This window comes from Mastigoproctus giganteus, chromosome 2 (assembly GCF_048544385.1).
Source record: "Mastigoproctus giganteus isolate SK-2022 chromosome 2, ASM4854438v1, whole genome shotgun sequence".
NCBI lineage: Eukaryota > Metazoa > Arthropoda > Arachnida > Uropygi > Thelyphonidae > Mastigoproctus > Mastigoproctus giganteus.
The window spans coordinates 270,404,809-270,427,895 of record NC_143576.1 but is presented as its reverse complement, the minus strand read 5'-3'; the positions used below and the strand labels follow the sequence as shown (position 1 = coordinate 270,427,895).

At 39.0% G+C, this 23,087-nt stretch overlaps 1 protein-coding gene across 3 annotated transcripts in view; it reads right to left on the bottom strand.

Annotated features, from left to right (window-relative positions):
- LOC150090468 (uncharacterized) overlaps positions 1–23,087 on the bottom strand; it is a 678,730-nt gene that overhangs the window by 214,128 nt on the left and 441,515 nt on the right. For all 3 annotated transcript variants that reach the window (XM_090389911.1, XM_090389910.1, XM_090389909.1), the window contains exon 17: positions 9,432–9,669. In XM_090389911.1, coding sequence (XP_090246037.1) covers positions 9,432–9,669 — 238 coding nt within the window. The remainder of the gene's footprint in view (positions 1–9,431; positions 9,670–23,087) is intronic.

The window sequence follows — 23,087 nt, the reverse complement described above, 5'->3', positions numbered from 1 at the left end:
TCACCGCGCAGGTGCCTAGTCTCCAGCCACTGCAATTTGCAGAACATAAGCCTCCCTTGGTAAGAGGATCCCTTCATTCCCGTCACCAATCTTGTTGCCCTTCTCTGTACACGCTCAAGTAAATCTACACCCTTCCTAAAATGAGGCCTCCAGACCTGTACGCAGTACTCAAGCCGTGGCCTGATCATTGCCTTATACAGAGGGATAATCACCTCCTTTTCCCTGCTAGCAAAATTCCTATATATCACTGACAAGACCCCCATGACCTGGCCTGGCAGCCTGTCTGCATTGCTCAGAAAACTTCATATCTGCCTGCACAATTACTCCCAGGTCTTTTTCATTTTCTACCACCTTAAGTGTAGTACCACACAGTTGGTACGTTTCTCTGGGGTTACTTCTACCCATATGTAGTACTTTGCATTTGTCAAGGTTCAACTTCAGTTGCCACTTCTTAGCCCATCTGCCCAAATTATCTAGATCCTGTTGCAGTAGCACACTGCCATTACTGTCATTAACAACCCTGCCACCCTTTGTATCATCTGCAAACTTCGACATTAAGCCTGATATACCTTCATCAATATCATTGATAAATATACAAAACAACAGTGGACCTAACACCGAACCCTGTGGGACTCCACTAATAACATTAGTCCAAGAAGAGCAGCACCCATTGATTACCACCCTCTGTCTTCTAGCACTTAACCATCCTTTTATCCATTGTAGCAACTTACCCTTAATACCATTCTGCTCCAATTTGTACAATAGTCTTCCATGCGCAACAGTGTCAAAAGCTTTCCTGAAATCCAAATATATGATATCAAAATTATTTTTCACATCCAGTTCCTTTGTAACCACATCATAATATCCTATCAAATTTGTCAGACAAGACTTTCCCTTAACAAACCCATGCTGTGTCTGAATTATTGCTGCAGTCTTGTCTAGATGATCCTGCAATGCATCTTTAACCAGTGACTCCATTATTTTACCCGGAACAGAAGTTAAACTAACTGGTCTGTAATTACTCGTGTCACCCTTCGATCCCCCTTTGTGAATTGGGGATACATTTGCACATCTCCAGTCCGTGGGAATCTCCCCTGAGACCAAGGATGCTCTCAGAATTATGGCTTTGCTGAGGGTTTGCTGAGTTGCTTTGCCGCCTCCTTTAATATAACTGGATAGATCCCATCCACCCCAGGTGCTTTTCTTACGTTAACTTCAACAATTTCTCTTCCACTTTGCTCTTGGTTATTACAAAATCATTAAGTATCTTGCTACAATTTGATAACCTTCTGCCATTTTCAAACCTTAATAATTCCTCACGTGTGAATGCAGATGCAAAATACTCATTCAGTTTGTTTGCTATCTGAGCAGGATCATCAACAGTCGAACCATCGATGTCAAGTGGACCAATCAGATTCATCCCCTTCCTTTTAGAGTTTATATAAGTAAAGAAATCCTTGCTGTTTTTCTTAGCATCTTTTGCCAAGGATTTCTCGTAATTTGCCTTCGCCTGCCGAACCTCCTTTGTGACCTGATTACAGATTAACTTATATCTGCCATAGGCTTCTGAGTCGCTTGATAATTTATATGCATCCCATGCATTTTTCTTCTCTGTTACGAGTCTCATTAGTTCATTTCACAACCATTTAGGCCTAAACCTTGAACAATATTTCTTAATAGGTATGAACCTTTTAGTAGCTTCCACGATTAATTCCTTGAATGCTTTCAACTTAGAATTTACTGTTGGTAACATCATCCGTTGATCCCACTGTACAGAATTTAAAAACTGTCGGAGACCACTATACTCGCCTTTACGGAAGCAAAAACCCTTTCCTTTACCCCGGATAGTAGTTAAATCTCTGAGTAAATCCCACGTCAGTACACTGTGATCACTGCCACCTAGTGGTTCTTTTATCTACAAATTCCTAATACATGAATGATCACTGCTAACAACCAGATCAAGAGATATCTGGGAAGTTAAAATCCCCCATTATAAGACATTCCGATTTACTAGCCCACTCTATCTCTCTGTACAATTGTTCATTGTACTCATTCAAGTCATTAGGCCTATAACACACTCCTACTCTTATTTTTGCTTTCGCAGTGCTTATGTCACACCAAACTGACTCAACAGTGCACTGTTCATCTATATCAACTGGATGCACTTCTTTTGATTTTATGTTTTTCTTTATTAACAGCATAACACCTCCTTTCTTCCTATCCTGTCTATCCTTTCTGTACACATTGTACTCCTCAAATTCCAGTTCGGCATTCCTTATATCTGTATGACACCACGTCTCTGATATCCCAACAATATCCGCCTTTGATGTCTTGACCAACACTTCAAATTCATCAAATTTATTTACTATACTTCTAGCATTGGTATACATGGAAGTATATGCATCAGCAATAGTGGTGGGACGTATCCACAATCACAACAATGCGATGTGGGTCAATGTCATGGTGGGTTGCCCGAAAGTGTTCGGCAATGGATGAGTGCTCCACATCCGCTAGGCGGATTGCTCTTTTATGTTCAGAAAGCATTTTTCTAGCCGTCTCCCAGTTTCCCCGATGTATCAGCTAGTGCAGTTACGGCAAGAGATGTGGTAGACCAATCCGCTTTCTAGTAAGGTGGGAACATGTGTTTTTACCTTAGAAATAAGGGATCATAATTTTCAGCCTGCGAGTTGTACACATTTTATCCCATGTGATTTTAAGACTCTTCAAACCTGTTGTGATAGTTTTGGGTAGTATATGATTAAGGGAATCGTGGCTGAGTCATTACCTTGGAAGTTTCTGTTGGTCGTTATGTGGCAATGTGTCTGTAGGACACACCTGTCAAGGGTATTGATGGGATACCGACACCTCGTGAGATCCGCCCTGACTTTAACAATTTCGGTTCACCTCTCATTTACATTTTTTAGATCCTGTTGCAACAACATACTGTCAATAGTGTCATTAACAACCCTGCCGATCTTCATAAAGTCTGTGAACATAGATATTAAGCCTGATATCCCATCATCAATATCATTTATAAATACAGAAAACAACAATAAACTCTACATTTAAACCTGGGGGACTCCACTAATAACTTTAGTCCATGAAGAGCAGGGTCCATTGATTACCACTCTCTGTCTTCTCCCACTCAACCATCCCTTTATCCATATTAGGAATTTGCATCGAATGCCATACGGTTCCAATTTGTGCAGCAGTCTTCCACGAGCAACAACGTCAAAAGCCTTTCTAAGATCCAAATATATGATATCAAAATTATTCTATGCATCCAGATCCTTTTTGACCACATCATAGTATCCAATTAAATTGGTCAGACAAGACTTCGCATTAACAATTCCATTCTGTGTCTGGGATATAACTGAAGTCTTGTCTATATGATCCTGCAATGTTTCTTTAACCAGTGACTAAATTATTTTCCCCACAACACAAGATAAACTAACAGGTCTATAGTTACTTTTGTCACGTTTTTACCCCCATTGGGATCACATTTGACATCTACAGTCCATGGGTACTTCCAATGAGTCCAAGAAAGCTCTCAAAATTATGGATAAGGGTTTGCTTGCTTCCTTTGCTGCCTCCTTTAATATAACTGGAATCCCACCCAACCCAGGTCCTTTCTTATATTAATCTTCAATAATTTTTCCTGAGGAGTTATTACAAAATCGTCTAGCTCAATGCCAAAGTTTAATTCACCTCTGGCATTCCCCTCAATGAATAACTCCTTATGTGTGAAAGTAGATGCAAGCTTCTCATTTAGTTCATCTAAGAGCAGAATCATAAATATTGGAACCATCGATATCAAGGGAACCAATCTCATTCATCCCCTTCAATCTAGGGGTTTACATAAGAAAAGAACTCTTTGCTGTTTTCCTTTGTATCATTTAGCATTGGCACAGGCACAAGATGAAAGAAAGCAAGTGAATGCAGCATGAGCCAAAAAAAAAAAAACGCTCCCATTTTAACCCCTCTGTTCTATCCAAATACCTGTTCAGCTCAGCCTTAAATTTATTTAGGCTATCAACTTCCACAACCATGAAAGCATCCATGAAAACAGCATTAGCAATGGCAAATAATGTAAGAAGACAAGCTTATACAGTATCATTTAAGGAATAATTTCAACATTGTTTATTTAGATTTCAGGAAACTTTTGACTCAGTCCCACATGAGCGGTTACTTCATAAACAGGAACGGGTTGGAATTACTGGGAAAATCCTTAGATGGATAGCAGGATGGCTTCAGGGCAGGTGGCAGAGGGTTGTGATAAATGGCTATTCCTCAGACTGGGTTGACGTAAGAAGTGGGGTTCCCCAAGGATCAGTATTAGGACCACTGTTGTTTTTAAATTTTCATAAACGACATTGATGAAGGGATAAAGGGCGTGATGTCTAAATTTGGAGATGATGTTAAAATTGTAAAGTAGTTAATGATCACTGTCAAGCTGAGCTTGCTCACAGAGACTTAGATAGACTTCAGCAATGGTCAGAAAAATGGCAGCTATGCTTTAATCCAACAAAGTGTAAGGTATTACACCTGGGAAACAGTAATCCCAAAATATCTTATTCACTTGGTGGAGTTCAACTAAACCCAGTACTGGAGGAAAGTGACTTGGGTGTTATGATACGGTTAGACATGAAATTTTCTCAGCATTGTAAACAGGTTGCAAGAAAAGCCCATGCTGTCTTATCGATGAGCTATTGAACTTTTGCAAGTAGAGATAGGGACGTGATAATCTCATTATATAAGGCTTTTGTTAGACCACACACGGATTAATGTGTTTAAGTATGGAGACCGCACCTAAAGAAAGACATCGAGCTTCTTGAAAGAGTGCAAAGACAGGTAACTCGCCTGGTGAGATCGGCAAAAGGGCGTCCTTATGAAGAAACACTTCGAATATGTTGGTTGCAGAGTTTGGAAACTAGACACCTTAGAGGAGATTGATTGAGGTGTTTAAGGCTCTGAGAGGCATCACTAAAATGAATGAAGACGAAAATTTCAAGATTATAAATGATGCTAGAACTAGGGGACATAAATTCAAGTTAAGGGGGGAAATGTTTAGATTGGACTGCAGGAAGTTTTATTTTAGCGAGCGAGTTATAAATTACTGGAATAAGTTGCCTACATGGGTGGTAGAGGCTGACAGTTAGGGGAAATTCAAAGGTCATCTGGATAGTACCTTCGGGTGAGGGAAGTGCATAGGATGATAGGTTTAATTTCCTTTTCTTTTATTCATTATTATTATTTATTTATTTCTTTTATTTTATTATTATTATTTTTTTTATCATTGTGTTATTCGGGGTGGTTTTTTTTTTTTTTTTGGCTATTGCAGCATAAGCCACAGGCTTTCTTGCATCATGCGGCCATTACTAATCAGCAAAAAACCTTTTTCTCCTTTCACCTATCCACTAAATCCAAAGGTTTGTTAGTTCTGCCTTGAATCTATTTAAGCTATCAACTTCTACATCAGAAGGAGGTCTGTTCCAGCAACAACCACACCCACTGGCTAAAGGCAAATTTCTGCCTATCTGTCTTACAACTGTCTTTCCCCAATTTGAATTAAGCTTTCTAAAGTGATTATTCTGAGCAAGAGGAAAAATCCCATCAGCATTGGGCATGCTAAACCATTCAAGGCTTTATACACCTCAATCAGATCACCTCGCAGGTGCCTTGTCGCCAGACACTGTAATCTGCAAATTTAAGCCTTTCTTTGTAAGAGAAACCCTTGGTTCCATTCACTAATCTTGTTGCCCTTCTCTGTACTTGTTCCAGCTCTATATTCTTCTTAAATTGAGGCCTACAGACCTGTATACAGTACTCAAGGTGTGGTCTGACCATTGCTTTATAGAAGGGGATAATCACCTTATCCCTGCTAGAAAAATTCCTGAATATTGTTGACAAGACACCTCATGACAAGGCATGAGCTACTCTTGCAGACCATCTGCACAGCTCAGAAAACTTCATACAAAATTATTCCCTGCATCCAGTTACTTTGTGACCACATCATATTATCCAATCAAATTGGTCAGGCAAGACATTCCCTTAAAACCATGCTGTGTCCAAGCCAGAACTGAAATCTTGTCTCGACGATCTTGCAGTGCTTCTCTCACCAGTGCCTCCATTAATTTTTCTGGAACACTAGTTAAACTAACAGGTCTATAATTACCAGTCCATGGGTACCTCCCCTGAGTCCAAGTAAGCTATCATAATTATGGCAAAGGGTTTGCTCACTTCCTTTGCTTCCTCCTTTAATATAACTGGATAGATCCCATCTACTCCGGTGCCTTTTTTATGTTTATCTTCAACAATTTCTCCTACACTTTTCTCTCAGTTATTAAAAATAATCTAGGTTGTTGCCAGAGTTTAACTCACATCTGGCATTCCCCTCCCTGAATAACTTCTAGTGAGTTAATGTAGATGCAAAATACTCATTTCATTTGTTGACCACCTGAGCATGATCATCAACAGTTGAACCATCAATATCCAGTGGACCAATCTGATTCATCCCTTTCCTTCTAGAGTTTAGCTAGGTAAAGAATTCTTTGCATCCTTTGCCAAAGATTTCTCATAATCTGCCTTAGCCGGCCTAATCTCCTTTGTAACTTGGTTACAGACCAAGCTTATATCTATCATAGGATTCCATGTCACCCATTAATTTCTATGTATCCCATGCATTTTTATTCTCTGCCGTATGTCTCATTATTTCATCTAATTGTGATTTCATTATTTAGTCCTAAACCTTGAACAATATTTCTTAGTTGGTATGTTAAAGCCTGGTAGTTTCCAAGATAAATTCTTTCAATGCTTCCCATTTTGAATTTGTTGTTGGTAACATCATCAATTGGTTCCACCAAATAGAATTTAAATACTGTCTCAAATCATCGTAGTTGCCTTTACGAAAGCAGAAACTCTTCCCTTTACCCCTGATGGTAGTTACATCTTTGAGTAAATTCCACTTCAGCACACTGTGATCACTGCCACCTAGTGGTTCCTTTATCTGCAGATTCTTAATGCATGAAGAATCACTACTGATAATCAGATCAAGAGTATTACTCCCTCTAGTTGCTTCCCAAACATGCTGATGTAGAAAACAATCATCCAATAACTCCACAAAAGCCTTGCTAGTGTGTGAGTGACCAGCCCCCAAATCCCAGTCAATATCTGAGAAATTAAAATCTCCCATTATAAGACTCTCTGATTTACTGGCCCACTCTATTTCCCTGTACAGTTTCTTATTATACTCATCAGAGTCATTAGGCCTATAGCACACTCCTACTCTCAATTTTGATCTCCCAGTACTTATGTTGCACCAAACTGACTCGACACTGCACTGTTCAGCAATGTCGACTGATTCACTTCCTTGGATTTTATTGTGTTTCTTAACTAACAGCACAACCCCCTCTCCTCCTTCCTATCCTGTCTATCCTTCCGGTACACATTGTACTCCTCAAAATCCAGTTCTGCATTCCTTATATCAGTGTGAGACGTCTCTGATATCTCAACGATATCTGCCTTTGATGTTTTGAGCAATATCTCAAATTCATCAAATTTATTTACCAAACTCCTTGCATTGGTGTACACGCAAGTATACATGCACCTGCTCTTCCTCTTAGCCACCCTAACACAACCCATGTGTTTACTTGTACCACAATGACTCCCAGCAGTCTCTGAAATATCAAGCATCTTGTTTTTCAGGCTTCTGCTCATTCTAATAGAAGCAGTGCAAGAATCTCTTTCACCTCTGCCAGTGGCTACTGTCAATCTATTGGTCTTTGTCTCCCCCCAAGCTAGCAGTTTTCCGACCCACCTAACACTGCCTCGATAGCATCAGCAAATATTCTTGCGCCGTTTCTATTTAAGTGTATCCCATCCCTGTAGAAGCAATCTCTCCTGTTAACAAGTACAGTCCAGGCTGAAAAAAATTCTACCCCTTGAGCCTTGCACAATCTTTCCAGGGCCGAATTGATCGACAAGGCTCTCATCATATACTCCCTCCTATCGTGTCTGGGCAGATGAAAAATACTCATTTAGTGCGGCAGCTATCTGAGAATTATCATCTACAGTCAAACCACTGATACATACCATTCCTTTTAGAGTTTATATAACTAAAGAAGTCTTTGCATCCTTTGCCAAAGATTTCTCATAATCTGCCTTCACTTGCCTAAACATTTGGAGCGAGTGAATGGGTGAAATAAGGGGGTTTTTTTTTGGCTGATGCTATATAATCTTGCTTTCTTGCATCATGTGCCTTTGCTAATGCTAACCTTCTTTGTGACTTGTTTACAGACTAGCTTCTATCTACCTTAGGCTTCTGAGTTGCCTGACAATTTATGTGCATCTGATGCATTTTTCTTCTCTGCCACAAGTCCCATTAGTTAATCTGACATCCAATTGGGTCTAAACCTAGAAGAGTATTTCTTAGTTGGAACAAAAAACCTAGTAGCTTCCAAAATTACTTCCTTGAATGCTTCCCATTTAGAATTTGCTGTTGGTAATATCATCAGTTGGTCCCACTGCATGGAACTTAAAAAAATCTGAGACCACTGCAGTCACCTTTACGAAAGCAAAAAAGCAATGACCCTTTATCCCTGATGGAAGTAATATCTTTAAGTAAATTCCACATAATTACACTGTGATCACTGCCACTTAGTGGTTCCTTTATCTGCAAATTCTTAATGCCCGAATAATGAATGCTGATAATCAGATCAAGAGTGTTACTCCTTCTTGTTGCTTCTCTAACATGCTGCTGTAGAAAACAGCAACATGTTAGAGAGGCAACAAGAGGGAGTAACACTCTTGGATTGGCATTCTCAATAAATGGAATAAAAAGTAAATGTAAAAATCTTTCTTAACTTAGCATTATCATGTACATATGTAGGGATTTTGGGAAGCAAATCCCAACCTAAATAATATTGGTTATTTAGCAAATAAATACTGTTAAATAAAACTTCTAAATCATAAGACCAATGAAAATAACAAATAATGTTTTTAAATTCGATAAGGGGAACAGAGATATTTTGAAAATACTGATTCAATAAAAGCTGCTGAAGTGTGGAGCAATGTTCATGTGAATGAATATTTTACTTTATTTTCTTATATCCAACACTCTGTTCATAGACACAGTGTCTAATTAGGCGAACAGCCAATCTGTTAGTGCACAAATGGACTTTATTTAAGTGACATTAACTGGGCTCTGTTAGAAAAAAATGACATAATAAAAGAAATTTAACAGTACACTTAAATACAAAATTACAGATAATATACAAATGCAAAATGCAATGTCATTAGCAATTCATGAGTGTTAAAAATTAAAAAAATATATGGCTTACTTTTTTTAATAATTTTAATTAGATTTTGATTTAGCAGTAAGTAATATATATAAATTTTTTTTAAAAGTTCACAGCCTATTAAAAAGTGCTTACCCTTTTGGTCTTTGGAATAATACTAGTGTTGCTAATAGGGTTGGAAGTGGTCACAATTGAGCAAGAAATAGGTGGAGAACTAAGAGAGGAAACAGAAACAGAGATATGAGATGATAACACAGGAACTGATGAAACTGCAGGTGAAATTAATGTCTCATCTGGAGAAAGTATATCTGAGCCACCACTATTTGTGCGTGTTCGCCTACGACTGGGAGTTCCAAGCCCTCGTCTCTTTTTCCTATATATAAATAGAAGATGAAAAAAAATTTTATTCTTTAAAAAAAAAAAGAAAAAAAAAAGTGCACTCTGTAATAGTTAATTCAATAGGCGAAACAATATGTGAAGACTGTTTACTTCCAAATTTGGGAATAAAAATTTATGGTCCTTTAACTGTAAGGAATGAAATCCAAATTTTGCTTAGAATCATGGCCATTGCATATAAAGTTCTTACAGATACTGGTCGGCAATTAAAAATTTGTATTTATTGTTTTAAAAAAAATAACTACTAAAAGAAATAAAAACTTATAAAAAAAAAAACTGGCTGTGACAAAGAGAACAAATCTTCAAGATAGCTCTGTCATCTAGTGAAATGTCTTCTGAAGCATTGTAGGATGTTTGAGTTCAGCATTAATAGAATAATCTCTGCTTTTTCTAAAATTTAGTTTCTTTAATATTGCTTAAAGTTAATTTCTGTAATTTTAAAAATTTTATTCGATAATTTTCCATAGTTACTTTCTAGCTGTAATCCTGTAAGCTCAAACTCTAACTTCAGTGGTACATAAAGTTCTGCTTAGTTACTGTAATATTTCATAAAGTTAATTTGGTAATACAGTAAAAGTCTGAAAATCTGGATGCCAGAAATCCGGACAACCCAAAAATGCGGACTTTTCGAAAACTCACAAACTTTTTAAATTTAGAGGACTTTTGTGTGCTCTTGCATGCGTGAGTGCCACAGATGCTCAGGGAAAACAAGCGAGTTCGTGGTCGCCATTTTGAAACAAGCAATTAAACTGTGGCAATGCTATAATTTTTGTCCAACTCTTTCCGTTCACCATACATAGTATATGTATTTACAAGCCCGTAATAATGGCTCCTAAAATAGATAAACTTCATGGTGTGAAGAGAAAGAAGAATACGTTGAAATTGAGAGACAAACTTGAAATAATTAAGCAACTAGAAAGTAGCGTGAGCAATACTGTTTTAATGGAAACATACAACATCGGAAAGTCTACAATTTACGATAAAAAAAAGGAAAAGAATAAAATTGCTGAGAGAAAAAGTTTACATCGGCCAAACATAGAAAATCTCGATAAAGTGTTGTATGAATGGTTTATGCTAAAATGATTGGAAAGTATCGCAATTTCTGGGCTGATGCTTACTGCCAAAACAAGGTCTTTTAAGGTCTTAATTTTATGCTGACCTGAAGCATTAGCACACATAAGAATGGTTACTTTTTCCTTATTAAGCTTAAACCCTGTTGCATTTCATTCTTGGTTTCCAGACAGTTTTTGGCTGGAAACCTCTGTTTCCTCAGCATTATAAATTTCATCAGCTGTAAGGTCATAGTCAGATACAATTTTTTTCAAATGTTGCACTATATTCTGTTGCTGCTTGTGTATCAGTCGACTGTCTTTCTCCATTAGCATTAGCAGAGGCATTTGATGCAAGAAAGCAAGCTTATGCAGCATCAGCCAAAAAAAAAAAAAAAAAAAAAAACACTTCCACTTCACCCCTCTGTTCGTTCAAAATACCTGTCCAGCTGAGCCCTAAACTTATTTAGGCTATCAACCTCCACCACAAGGGATGGAAGTCTGTTCCACCAACCAACCACCCGCTGGCTAAAGGCAAATTTCCACACGTCTATCCTACATCTGTCTTTCCTCAATTTGAATTTATGCCCTCTCAGGTGATTATTCTGAGCTAGAGGAAGAATCCCATCAGCATTGAGCATGCTTAAACCATTCAAGGCTTTATACACCTCTATCAGATCACCTCGCTGGTGCCTAGTCTCCAGACACTGTAATTTGCAAAACTTAAGCCTTTCTTCGTAAGAGCACCCCTTTGTTCCATTCACTAATCTTGTTGCCCTTCTCTGTACTCGTTCCAGCAGCTCTACATCCTTCTTGAAATGAGGCCTCCAGACCTGTATACAGTACTCTAGGTGTGGCCTGACCATCGCCTTATACAATGAAATAATCACCTCCTTAACCCTGCTGGAAAAATTCCTGTATATCATTGACAATACTCCATGAGCTACTCTTGCAGCCCGTCTGCGCTGCTCAGAGAACTTCATATCCAGCAACATCTAATGGTCTAATACCGTGACGAGTCCTGAAATTCCTAAGCCATCCATCACTAAATGTGCACTCTGATTCAATTGGTAATTGGTTGGTGATTGGCAAATTTCAGCACCAACAGGCCTTCAAAGGAACTGTGCTTACCTGTGACCTATAACGGCCAAAAGAAGGCTTTGATGGACAAAGATATATCATGATATTGTTCCATCAGTTCATCAGAACTTGAGAAAATTGAGGAAGCTTGCAAATACAAAGTGCCTACTACTTCTCGACAATGTAGGGCCCACCTGCATGAATCAAAATTACTGTATGATTGTGGAAATATTTTTGCATGTTACTTGCCACCAAATGTAACACCATTTCAAGGAGTTATTAGGATCAAGGAGTTATTAGGAACTTTAAAAATCACTATAAAAATGATTTTATGATGAATATGATGCATAAGAATGTCGACCCTTCAGAATTTCAATGCAGTTTTACAATCAAAGATGCAACATTTTCACTTGCCATCTCATGGAATGCAGTCAGGCCTGTAGCTCTTTTAGGAGCATGGCGAAAGTTATGGCTGAACATGGCTTGAACATGATGTTTGCAGATCTACAATCTGATCGAAATGAAGATTTTGAAGGATTTCACATAAAGCTGAAAGCATCTGAAGTGAAAGAACTGATTGAAACTGTTAATTAATTTAAACTGGTAAATAGTTTAAGGGAAAGTGTTGCCTGACCAATTTGATTGGATACTATGACGCAGTCACAAAAGAACTGGACGCAGGGATTAACTTTGATATTATATATTTGGATCTTAGAAAGGCTTTTGATACTGTTGCACATGGAAGACTGCTGCACAAATTGGAGGAATGTGGCATTGGAGACAAATTGCTGCTATGGATAAAGGGATGGTTGAGGGGGAGAAGAAAAAAAGTGGTAATCAATGGACACTGCTCATCGTGGACTAATGTTATTAGTGGAATCCCTCAAGGTTCAGTGTTGGGTCCATTACTGTTTTCTGTAAAATGATATTGATGATGGCATATCAAGCTTAATGTCCAAGTTTGCAGACGATACAAAGGTTGGCAGGGTTGTTAAGGACACTACTGATGTTATGCTGCTGCAACAGGATCTGGAAAGGTTGAGCAGATGGGCTGAGAGGTGGCAAATGAAGTTTAACATTGACAAATGAAAAGTACTGCATGTGGGAAACAGTAACCCAAGAGCAAGGTATAACTCCGTGGAACTACACTGATAGTGGTAGGGAATGAAAAGGACCTGGGGGTAATTGTGCAGGCAGATATGAAGTTCTCGGAGCAGTGCAGACGGGCTGCAAGAGTAGCTCACGGTGTCTTGTCAATAATATACAAAAATTTTTCTAGCAGAGATAAGGAGGTGATTATTCACTTGTATAAGGCAATGGCCAGGCCACACCTTGAGTACTGTATACAGGTCTGGAGGCCTCATTTCAAGAAGGATGTAGAGCTGTTGGAACAAGAACAGAGAAGGGCAATAATAATAGGAAATGGAACAAAAGGTTGTTCTTACGAAGAAAGGCTTAAGTTTTGCAAATTACAGTGTCTGGAGACTAGGCACCTGCGAGGTGATCTGACTGAGGTGCGAGTACTTGATGTGAGTGAGTAATTGATGTGACTACTGTATATACGTTTGGAGGCCTCATTAGATGTAGAGCTGTTGGAATGAGTATCGGGAAGGGCAATAAGATTAGTCAAGTCAACGAAGGGTTGCTCTTACGAAGAAAGGCTTAAGTTTTGCAGATTTCAGTGTCTGGAGACTAGCCACCTGTGAGGCAATTTGATTGAGGTGTATAGAGCCATGAATGGTTTGAGAATGCTCAATGCTAATGGAATTATTCCTCTTGCTCAAAATAATCGCCTGAGAGGATATAAATTCAAATTGGGTCCTTGAGGTTGTCACAGACATCCTCTCAGATATGCCAGAGAAGTTGTACTTGCTACCTGGGAGTCTAAAATGCTGATAGAACTGACATTCTAGTGACATTCAAGTCAAGTGGACCCAATTTCGGTGAAGTCTGGACGGTCTGTGACAGCCAAATCCTCTGCTAGCACCTTCACGAGGGTGGGACTGTTAATAATCCTGGGTATAACCTCCATGCACAAGTACATGGTGGGTGACCACCCAGGTGTGAACCAATGTAAGCAGGGGTCGAGGTGTGGCGCCCACACCACATGGAGGAATGCCGCCCCTCTATGTTACCAGGCAGTACTAGGTGGTAGATGACTCTCATCAACCGGTGAAATACCACCACTTTGCTTATTGGAGGCTTGAAGTGGTGGAAAACATGTTTAGTCTCTAGAGCTAGGTTCCGGTCAACCCTTCCCAATCTCTTCCATCATGCAGTATGATTGAAGACTTTTGAGGGTGTGATGAACGTTGTGGCGAGATCCAATGTTCCTTACATTTCGAGGGTACAGCTCTAAAACGGTGTTTGCAGGCCGACTACTAGTTAGCACACCGGAACGAACCTATTGTAACTCTCTAGGAGGCTTCCGGATCAGCTAGTGTATAATCTTGCTACCTCTACTCTGCCAGATAAAGACTGGAGAGAGTCCGAGTAGAGTGTATGTGGGGAGCATTGTCGAAGCCACATTATGTCAACGATCTGGGTATATTCTTACAATGTGTACGCCATATCCAAAAATTTCATTACTTCATATAGCATGTCCCACCCACTTTTTTCTTACTATTGAATACACTATGAATTGTCAAACTAATGGAGCAAGCTTATCTGTGAAAAGATCTAAACCTCCCAAGCACGTCCTAATTCATTTCACAAATACACGTGATCTCAATTCTTATCTCAAAGATGTCCATTTCCACTTGCAGTCTCCCAAACCCCATGTACTTTTTCGGACAGAATCTCAGTTATCGGTTGATTCAACTACTGCTCATCTCAGATGCCCAAATTATTCGCTGTATGATTCCTTTCACCTCAAAGGTAGTACTTGTGCATATGTCCGTTTCAGTATTCCCTGTCAGAGACTTGGCAATTTGGAATCTCCTCTCTTTGATCTTCTCTGGCTTAAAATCTCTCTACCTCATTGTGTCAAATTCATCTGTTGTCTCTACCGTTCTCCCAACTCCACTAATCACTTGGAGCTCTTTGACTTCCTCTCTTTGCAACTTGACTTTCTCCAGTCCAACTTTCCTAACAGTGAGGTAATTTTCCTTGGTGATTTTATTGTTCACAACTCTAGCTGGCTTCCATTTTCTACTCACACTGACCCAGCTGGTCGAGATGCTGAGGCTTTTGCAATTACTAATGACTTTGCACAGATTGTTCATTTACCTACAAGAATACCGGACAATCCTAATCATACAGCCAATACGCTTGATCTTTTTCTCACTAACAACCCTTCTAAGTACACGGTCAAAGTGAGAGGTCCTTTAGGCACCTCAGATCACAACTTGGTGATTGTCTCTTCTCCAATGGAGCCTTTATCTCATGGCTATTCCCAACCTCGTGTTGTTTGGCATTACAAGAATGCAAAATGGGATGACTTGCGAGACTTCTTTTCGTTGGTCGAATTACTGTTTCAAAACTTCTGATGTCAATGTTTGCTCAGATCGTGTCAGTGAAATTATTCTTGCAGGAATGGAATCTGTTATCTCACACTCCACTTTAAAATCTCGTCCTTTATCTAAACCTTGGTTTTCCAATAAATGTGCCAAGGGTGTTCAAGAGAAGGATGTTGCATATCGTAATTGGCTTGTGTCTAATGCTCGGACACAGCATGGTTTTGTTAAGGGGAAGTCTTGCCTGACCAATTTGATTGGATACTATGATGCAGTCACAAAAGAACTGGATGCAGGGAATAACTTTGATATTATATACATGGACCTTCGAAAGGCTTTTGATACTGTTGCCCATGGAAGACTGCTCCACAAATTGGAGCAGTGTGGCATTGGAGGCAAATTGCTGCTATGCATAAAGGGGTGGTTGAGGGGGAGAAGTCAGAGTGGTAATCAATGGACACTACTCATCGTGGAAATGTTATTAGTGGAGTCCCTCAGGTTTCAGTATTGAGTCCTTTATTGTTTTCTGTATTTATAAATGATATTGATGATGGTATATCAAGCTTAATGTCCAAGTTTGCAGACGATACGAGGGTTGGCAGGGTTCTCAAGGGCACTACTGACACTATGCTGCTGCAACAGGATCTGGAAAGGTTGAGCAGATCGGCCGAGAGGTGGCAAATGAAGTTTAACATTGACAAATGTAAAGTACTACATATGGGAAACAGCAACGTATCAACTCTGTGGTACTACACTGACAGTGGTAGAGAATGAAAGGGACCTGGGGGTGGTTATGCAGGCAGATATGAAGTTCTCTGAGCAGTGCAGACGGGCTGCAAGAGTAGCTCATGGTGTATTGTCAATAATATATAGGAATTTTTCTAGCAGGGATAAGGAGGTGATTATTCCCTTGTATAAGGCAATGGTCAGGCCACACCTAGAGTACTGTATACAGGCCTCATTTCAAGAAGGATGTAGAGCTGCTGGAACGAGTACAGAGAAGGGCAACAAGATTGGTGAATGGAACAAAGGGGTGCTCTTACGAAGAAAGGCTTAAGTTTCGCGAATTACAGTGTCTGGAGACTAGGCACCAGCGAGGTGATCTGATAGAGGTATACAAAGCCTGGAATGGTTTGAGCATGCTCAATGCTGATGGGATTCTTCCTCTTGCTCAGAATAATCACCTGAGAGGGCATAAATTCAAATTGAGGAAAGACAGATGTAGGATAGGTGTGCGGAAATTTCCCTTTAGCCACCGGGTGGTTGGTAGGTGGAACAGACTTCCATCCCATGTTGTGGAAGTTGATAGCCTAATTAAGTTTAAGGCTCAGCTGGACAGGTATTTCGAACGAACAGAGGGGTGAAGTGGAAGTGGTTATTTTTTATTTATTTATTTTACTTTATTTTGGCTGATGCTGCATAAGCTTGCTTTCTTGCATCAAATGCCTCTACTAATGCTAATGCTAATTCTTCAGTTTTATTTTCTGCCTACACCAAAGCTCGCAACAATTGTAAAGCAGTTATTAATCAGTCCAAACTAGAATTTGAACAGGCTAAGAGTAGAAAACTTGCTTCTTGCCCTAATGGTAGCCGAGCATTCTGGTCTCTTGCCAAAGCTATTGGCCGCAACTTTTGCCCATCTCTGCTCTCACCTCTGTCCAAACCAGATGGTTCCGTTGTCACTTCAGCCAAGGATAAAGCTGACCTGCTAGCATCCCATTTTTCTTCCAAATCATGTATTAATGATCTTGGTAAAACACCTCCCACCATTCCCAACACGCCCCATTCAATGCCTCCTGTGATCTTCCGTCAAAAGGATATCAGAAGGATTTTGATGAATCTTGATGCTAAGAATGCTCCAGGTCCGGATGGTATTTCTTCACTTGTTCTCAAAACCAGTGCTCCTGAACTTACTCCTATTCTTTGCCGCATTTTTTCACTTTCTTATTGCAAAGGTGTTTTTCCTTCTGCTTGGAAATTTACTCATATCCAGCCAGTTCCTAAAAAGGGTGACAAATCCCTGCCATCCAATTATCGTCCCATTGCAATTACTTCTACTCTTTCTAAAGTAATGGAGAAATCAATTAACCGCCAACTCTTAAACTACCTAGAAACCTTCCGTCTGATCAACGATCACCAGTATGGATTCCGTCAGTGTCGATCCATTGGTGATACTCTAGCTTATGTTACCCATTTATGGACTAATTTAATGGAAAGGTTCGGTGGAACACAAGTAGTTGCTCTTGACAACTCAAAGGCTTTCGATCGTGTTTGGCATAAAGGTCTTCTAAACAAGCTTCCATCTTATAGTCTGCCAACTGTTTTTAGTAATTACTTATCCAATTTTCTCTCTGATCGCTCACTGAGGGTGACGGTAGATGGATCTCTGTCTTCTAACTTCTCTGCTAATGCCGGTGTCCCCCAATGTTCAGTTCTCTCCCCCACTCTTTTCCTCTTGTATATTAATGACGTTCTTCCATTGACTGGAAATCCTATCCATAGTTTTGCCGATGATAGCACATTGCATTCCACTTTCCATTTTGAGAAACCTTGTCCTGCTCAATCAGCTTCAACTTCTCGAAAATCTGCTACCAATTCCTTAAATGCCGATCTTCGGGTAATTCTCCAGTGGGGCAAAGAAAACTTAGTTGACTTCAACTCTTCTAAAACTCAGTCTTGTCTTATATCTCGCAAAAAAGGATTCTTCTACTCCTATGCTTATCTTTAGTGACACTCCAATTCCTAGGCAAAATGATATATCTCTTTTGGAGATTACCCTGATTTCTAATCTCTCTTGGCACAAGCACATTACAAATATTGCTTCCTCTGCATCTAAAAAACACATGGTTTTCTCTTTCGCTCTCGGCGTTACTTTTCTTCCAAACAGCTGCTCACTCTGTATAAATCGCAAATCTGCCAAGCCATGGAATATTGTTACAACATCTGGGGTGGTGCCCCCGAAAGCTCTCTGAGGCTTCTTGATTCCGTTCAGAAGAGGACAGTTAGGTTAATTAATGATTCATCTCTAACAGAGTCTCTCCACTCGCTTTCTCATAGACGTACTGTTTCTGCTGCATGCCTCTTCTACAGATACTTCCATGGGCACTGTTCTTCTGAATTGGCTTCTATAATTCCCACTCTCTCTTTCAAAACAGTCTGAATACATGCTGCCCCCAGCCAATTACTGTCCAACTTCAAACCCACAGAACCAACTTTTCATCTTCCTCATTTATTCATTCAACTGCCATTTTCTGGAACAACATTCCTTCATACGTATTTCCTGAAAATTACAATCTACAGAAGTTCAAGTCCAATGTCAACAAATATCTTCTTTCGTCTTCTCAACCTCCAACCCAAGCACGGTACTAAGTACTATAGGTTCTAATACCTCTCGTGTTTGGGGTTCACATAAAATAAAAAAAATGACCAAATGTATTTTTTCATAATTCTTTTTGTTAGGTCTAGCGACATATTTCTTTGGCTTAGTAAAGAGATTTTACCTCTAAATTCTTGTTTTCCCATCGCAAGTTTTGAACCGATTTCACTGTGGCAATATGAATCTTCTGTTATAATCTGTCCTAGATATTTGAATTTTGTTACCTGTTCTTTTTTTTTTCCATCAGTTTCAATGTGAAATTGTTTTGGCTTTTTACTTTTCATCATTATCTTTGTTTTACTAATGTTAATCAACATTCCATATTTCTTCCCTTTCTTAGTTAACTGTTTTAACATATTGGATAACATTCTTGGGCTAACTGCAAGGATTACCTGATAATCTGCAAACTTGATTGTGTTAAGTGTTCTTCCGCCTATCTTTATACCTAACTTTTTACCTTCAAATACTTCTTTCAATATTAATTCTGCAAATATATTAAATAAACCTGGGGAAAGCAGGCATCCTTGCCTCACTTCTTTCCCTATTTTTTCTGTTTCTGTCAATTCTCCGTTTCACCTGATGATGGCCTTTTGTCTTTTATACAAGTCAAATATTAGCCTAATTAATCTTTATGGACATCCCATGTTTTCTAGTAGAGGAAAAAACTCATTCCAAATTACTATGTGAAATGCTTTTGCATAGTCAAAAAAGCACACATACAGATTTCTGCATTGTTTATCATTCTTTCACTTAGGAATCTTAAAGTTCCTATTGCTTCTTTTGTAGATAAGTTCTTTCTGAACCCATATTTATATCATCTAAAAAGTATTTGATGCAGGATTCTAGTTTTATTTTTATGATTTTTTAAGGGAATTTTTGATGCATGTGTGATGTGAGGCTGATGGTTCTGTAGTCTGCATTTAGTTGGTGCAGATTTTTTTAGTATTGGTACTATGACGGTTGTACAATGGTCTTCTGGCTATTTCCCTTCACTATATGCTTTCGAAATCAATCCAAATAGTGATTGCTTGACTTGATCAATCCAAGTATATGATACCAAAATTATTTTTTGCATCCAGTTCGTTTGTGACCACATCATAGTATCCAATCAAATTGTCAAACAAGGTCTCCTTTTCACAAACCCATGCTGTGTCTTAACTATTACTGCAGTCTTGTCTAGATGATCCTGCCATGCTTCTTTAACCAGTGACTCCATTATCTTCTGCGAAACACAAGTTAAACTAACAGATTTATAGTTACTTGTGTCACCTTTTGAACTCCCTTTGTGAATTGGTGATAGATTTGCAACCTTCAATCCATGGGGACTTCCCGTGAGTCCAAGAAAGTTCTCATAATTATGGCTAAGGGCTTGCTTACTTCCTTTGCTGCCTCCTTTAATATATCTGGATAGATCCCGTCCATCCCAGGTGCATTCCTTATGATTAACTTCAACAATTTTCCACTTTGCTCTCAGTTATTACAACATCACTCAGCTCCCTATTAGAGATTGATAAACTCCTGGCATTTCCTTCATTGAAGAACTCCTAATGTGTGTGAATGTAGATGCAAAATACTCATTCAGTTTATCAGCTACCTGAGCATGATCATCAATAGTCAACCCATTAATGTTAAGTGGTCCAATCTGATTCATCCCATTTAGAAATTAAATTCTTATCAAGGGATGCAATGCAAATCACTCCAACTTTGAAGAAAATTTTAGGTGACAGATCTGATATTAATGCAGTTTTCACTTTCCTGAAAAGGATTCAAATTTAATGCTAAATACCATATAATGCACATATCTGACTTTTAATGGCTCTGTAAAAGCTCCAATAACTATAACAACAACCATCTAAATCAACCAGGTATTTTGAACAAACAGAGGGGTGAAGGTATTTCGACAGGTATTTTGAATGAACGAAGGGGTGAAGTGGAAGGGTTTTTTTTTTTTTTTTTCCTGGCTGATGCTGCATAAGCTTGCTTTCTTGCATCATATGCCTTTACTAATGCTAATGCTAATGCTAAAACCAGGTCTAAATGTTGTTGTTGGTGGTTTGTTGTTTAATGGCACAAGGTTGCTAAAGCCATATTGTACCTGATTCTATTTACTACTGCAGTTGAAATGTTAAAATCTGTTTAATAACTTTAGTAAAGTGTCTGCTTCAAGAACGCAAAAAACTCAGCTAGATTTGCATTGTCTCCAATCAGATGAAACAATGTTAAAGGTTCTTGCAGATGTAAAAGCGACATGAAAATTGTGTTTCGAGCATTAACGTATTGGTTACAATTTAGTAGGATATGCTTCACCGTAAGTGCAGTTTGACAATATGTACAAATAGGCGGATCTTTCCCCACGAGCAGATAAATATAAGCAGATGCATGTGCCCAAAACGCAAGCCAGAATCACCTCCTCTTGCCTATTTGATCTCATGCTTGATGCCCACAACTGAGGTTCCCGTTTGAATTACAGCAGCTTATTACCGCCTTGAGCCTGCCAGATCTGCCACCATTGTTCTTCAGACATTTTTTTTTATAACTGATTTGTAGTCTGTATACGGCACTTGGTAGTTAAGACAGCATGCAGTGGTCAGATGTTTAGCAGGCTTGATCTGCATGTTCATTTCCTTTGATGCCTACATGACCTGGATACCAACTTTCTGTTGGTATCCAACAGAAAGTAACTGATTGGTTGGTAGCATGCAACACAATTATCTGTGATCTGATATGCTTCAAGACAGGGTGATTGAGTTGGATGAATTTTTTAATGCTGTTATTGCACTCAAAGAGTCAGAACAGATCATTGTTTGCTTACAGGACAGATCAGTTACGTGATCTAGAGCTATCTTTATAGCAAAAAGTTCGGCAGTAAAGACACTGCATTCCTTCGGAAGGGACACAGAACTAGACAAGATAGTGGAAACTGCCGCTGCACCTATTGCTGTACTTGTTTTTGAGCCACTGGTATATATATGAAAATACTGAGAATTTTTTTGCTACATGAGCAGCATGGAGTTTCCTGATGGTGGGATCTGCTTCCTGTTTTTTTCCCCCATTGTTGGAAAGAGAGATCACAGATCGGTATATAACTAGACCATGGAGGTTCATAAGTGTTTGTGTCCAGAAAGATATTATCTATATGTAAGTTCCATCATTCTATTAACTGTTGTAGCCTTATTTCAACTGGCTTGTTTTCTTTAGATTTGTTATCATAAAAGGTGGTCCACTGGGGCTCGAATAAGTATAGCCAGGTAGGATGAAAGGGAAGACTCCGTATTTTTGCTGCATAGTTCAGTAGCAACATTTTCCTTCGAAGATGGAGTGGAGGTTCGTACACCTCTATATATAGACTATGTACAGGGGATGTTCTGAATGCTCCTAAAGCAATCCTTAGAGCACTGTGATGGATAGTGTCTAGTCGAAGTAGTGTGCTTTTCCTGGCCGAGTCATAGATAGGAGCTCTGTAATCCAAGCAAGATCTAATTAAAACCCGGTATAATCGAAGCAGAATGTATCGGTCAGCACCCCATGCTGATGAAGATAGTACTCGGAGGATATTCAATTTTTTTAAGCAAATGGTTCTCAGATATGTGATGTGCTGTATGAAGTTTAATTTATTGTCCAGGATTAGACCAAGAAATCTGATACTACTGGAAGGAGGCATGGTAAAATTTTTAAGTTGTAATTCAGGCTCTGGGTGGATCTTACGCTTTTTACAGAAATCAATACAGTTTGATTTTTGTGCTGATAAGTGGTAGCCATTGTGAGACATCCAAAGCTCTATTTTGTTAACTGAGATCTTTTTTTTTTTTTTTTTTATGAAAACCCCAAACATGAAAGGTATCAAAACAAATAGTACTTAGTACCGTGCATGGGTTGAAGAACTAGAATGTATTGGAACAATATCCTAATTTTTTTTTTTTTAAGGAGCCTTCGCTGAGATTTAACATTATTCGAAAAAAATCAGTTAGAATTCAAAGATTAATTCTAATAAATTTCGTTGTAAATTAGCATTAGCATTAGTAGAGGCATTTGATGCAAGAAAGCTAGCTTATGCAGCATCAGCCAAAAAAATTAAAGTAAAATAAATAAATAAAAAATAACCACTTCCAATTCACTCCTCTGTTCGTTCGAAATACCTGTCCAGCCGAGCCTTAAACTTATTTAGGCTATCAACTTCCACGACAAGGGATGGAAGTCCGTTCCACGTACCAACCACCCGCTGGCTAAAGACAAATTTCCGCACATCTATCCTACATCTGTCTTTCCTCAATTTGAATTTATGCCCTCTCAGGGGATTATTCAGAGCAAGAGGAAGAATCCCATTAGCATTGAGCATGCTCAAACCATTCAAGGCTTTGTACACATCTATCAGATCACCTCGCTGGTGCCTAGTCTCCAGACAATGTCATTCGCAAAACTTCAGCCTTTCTTCGTA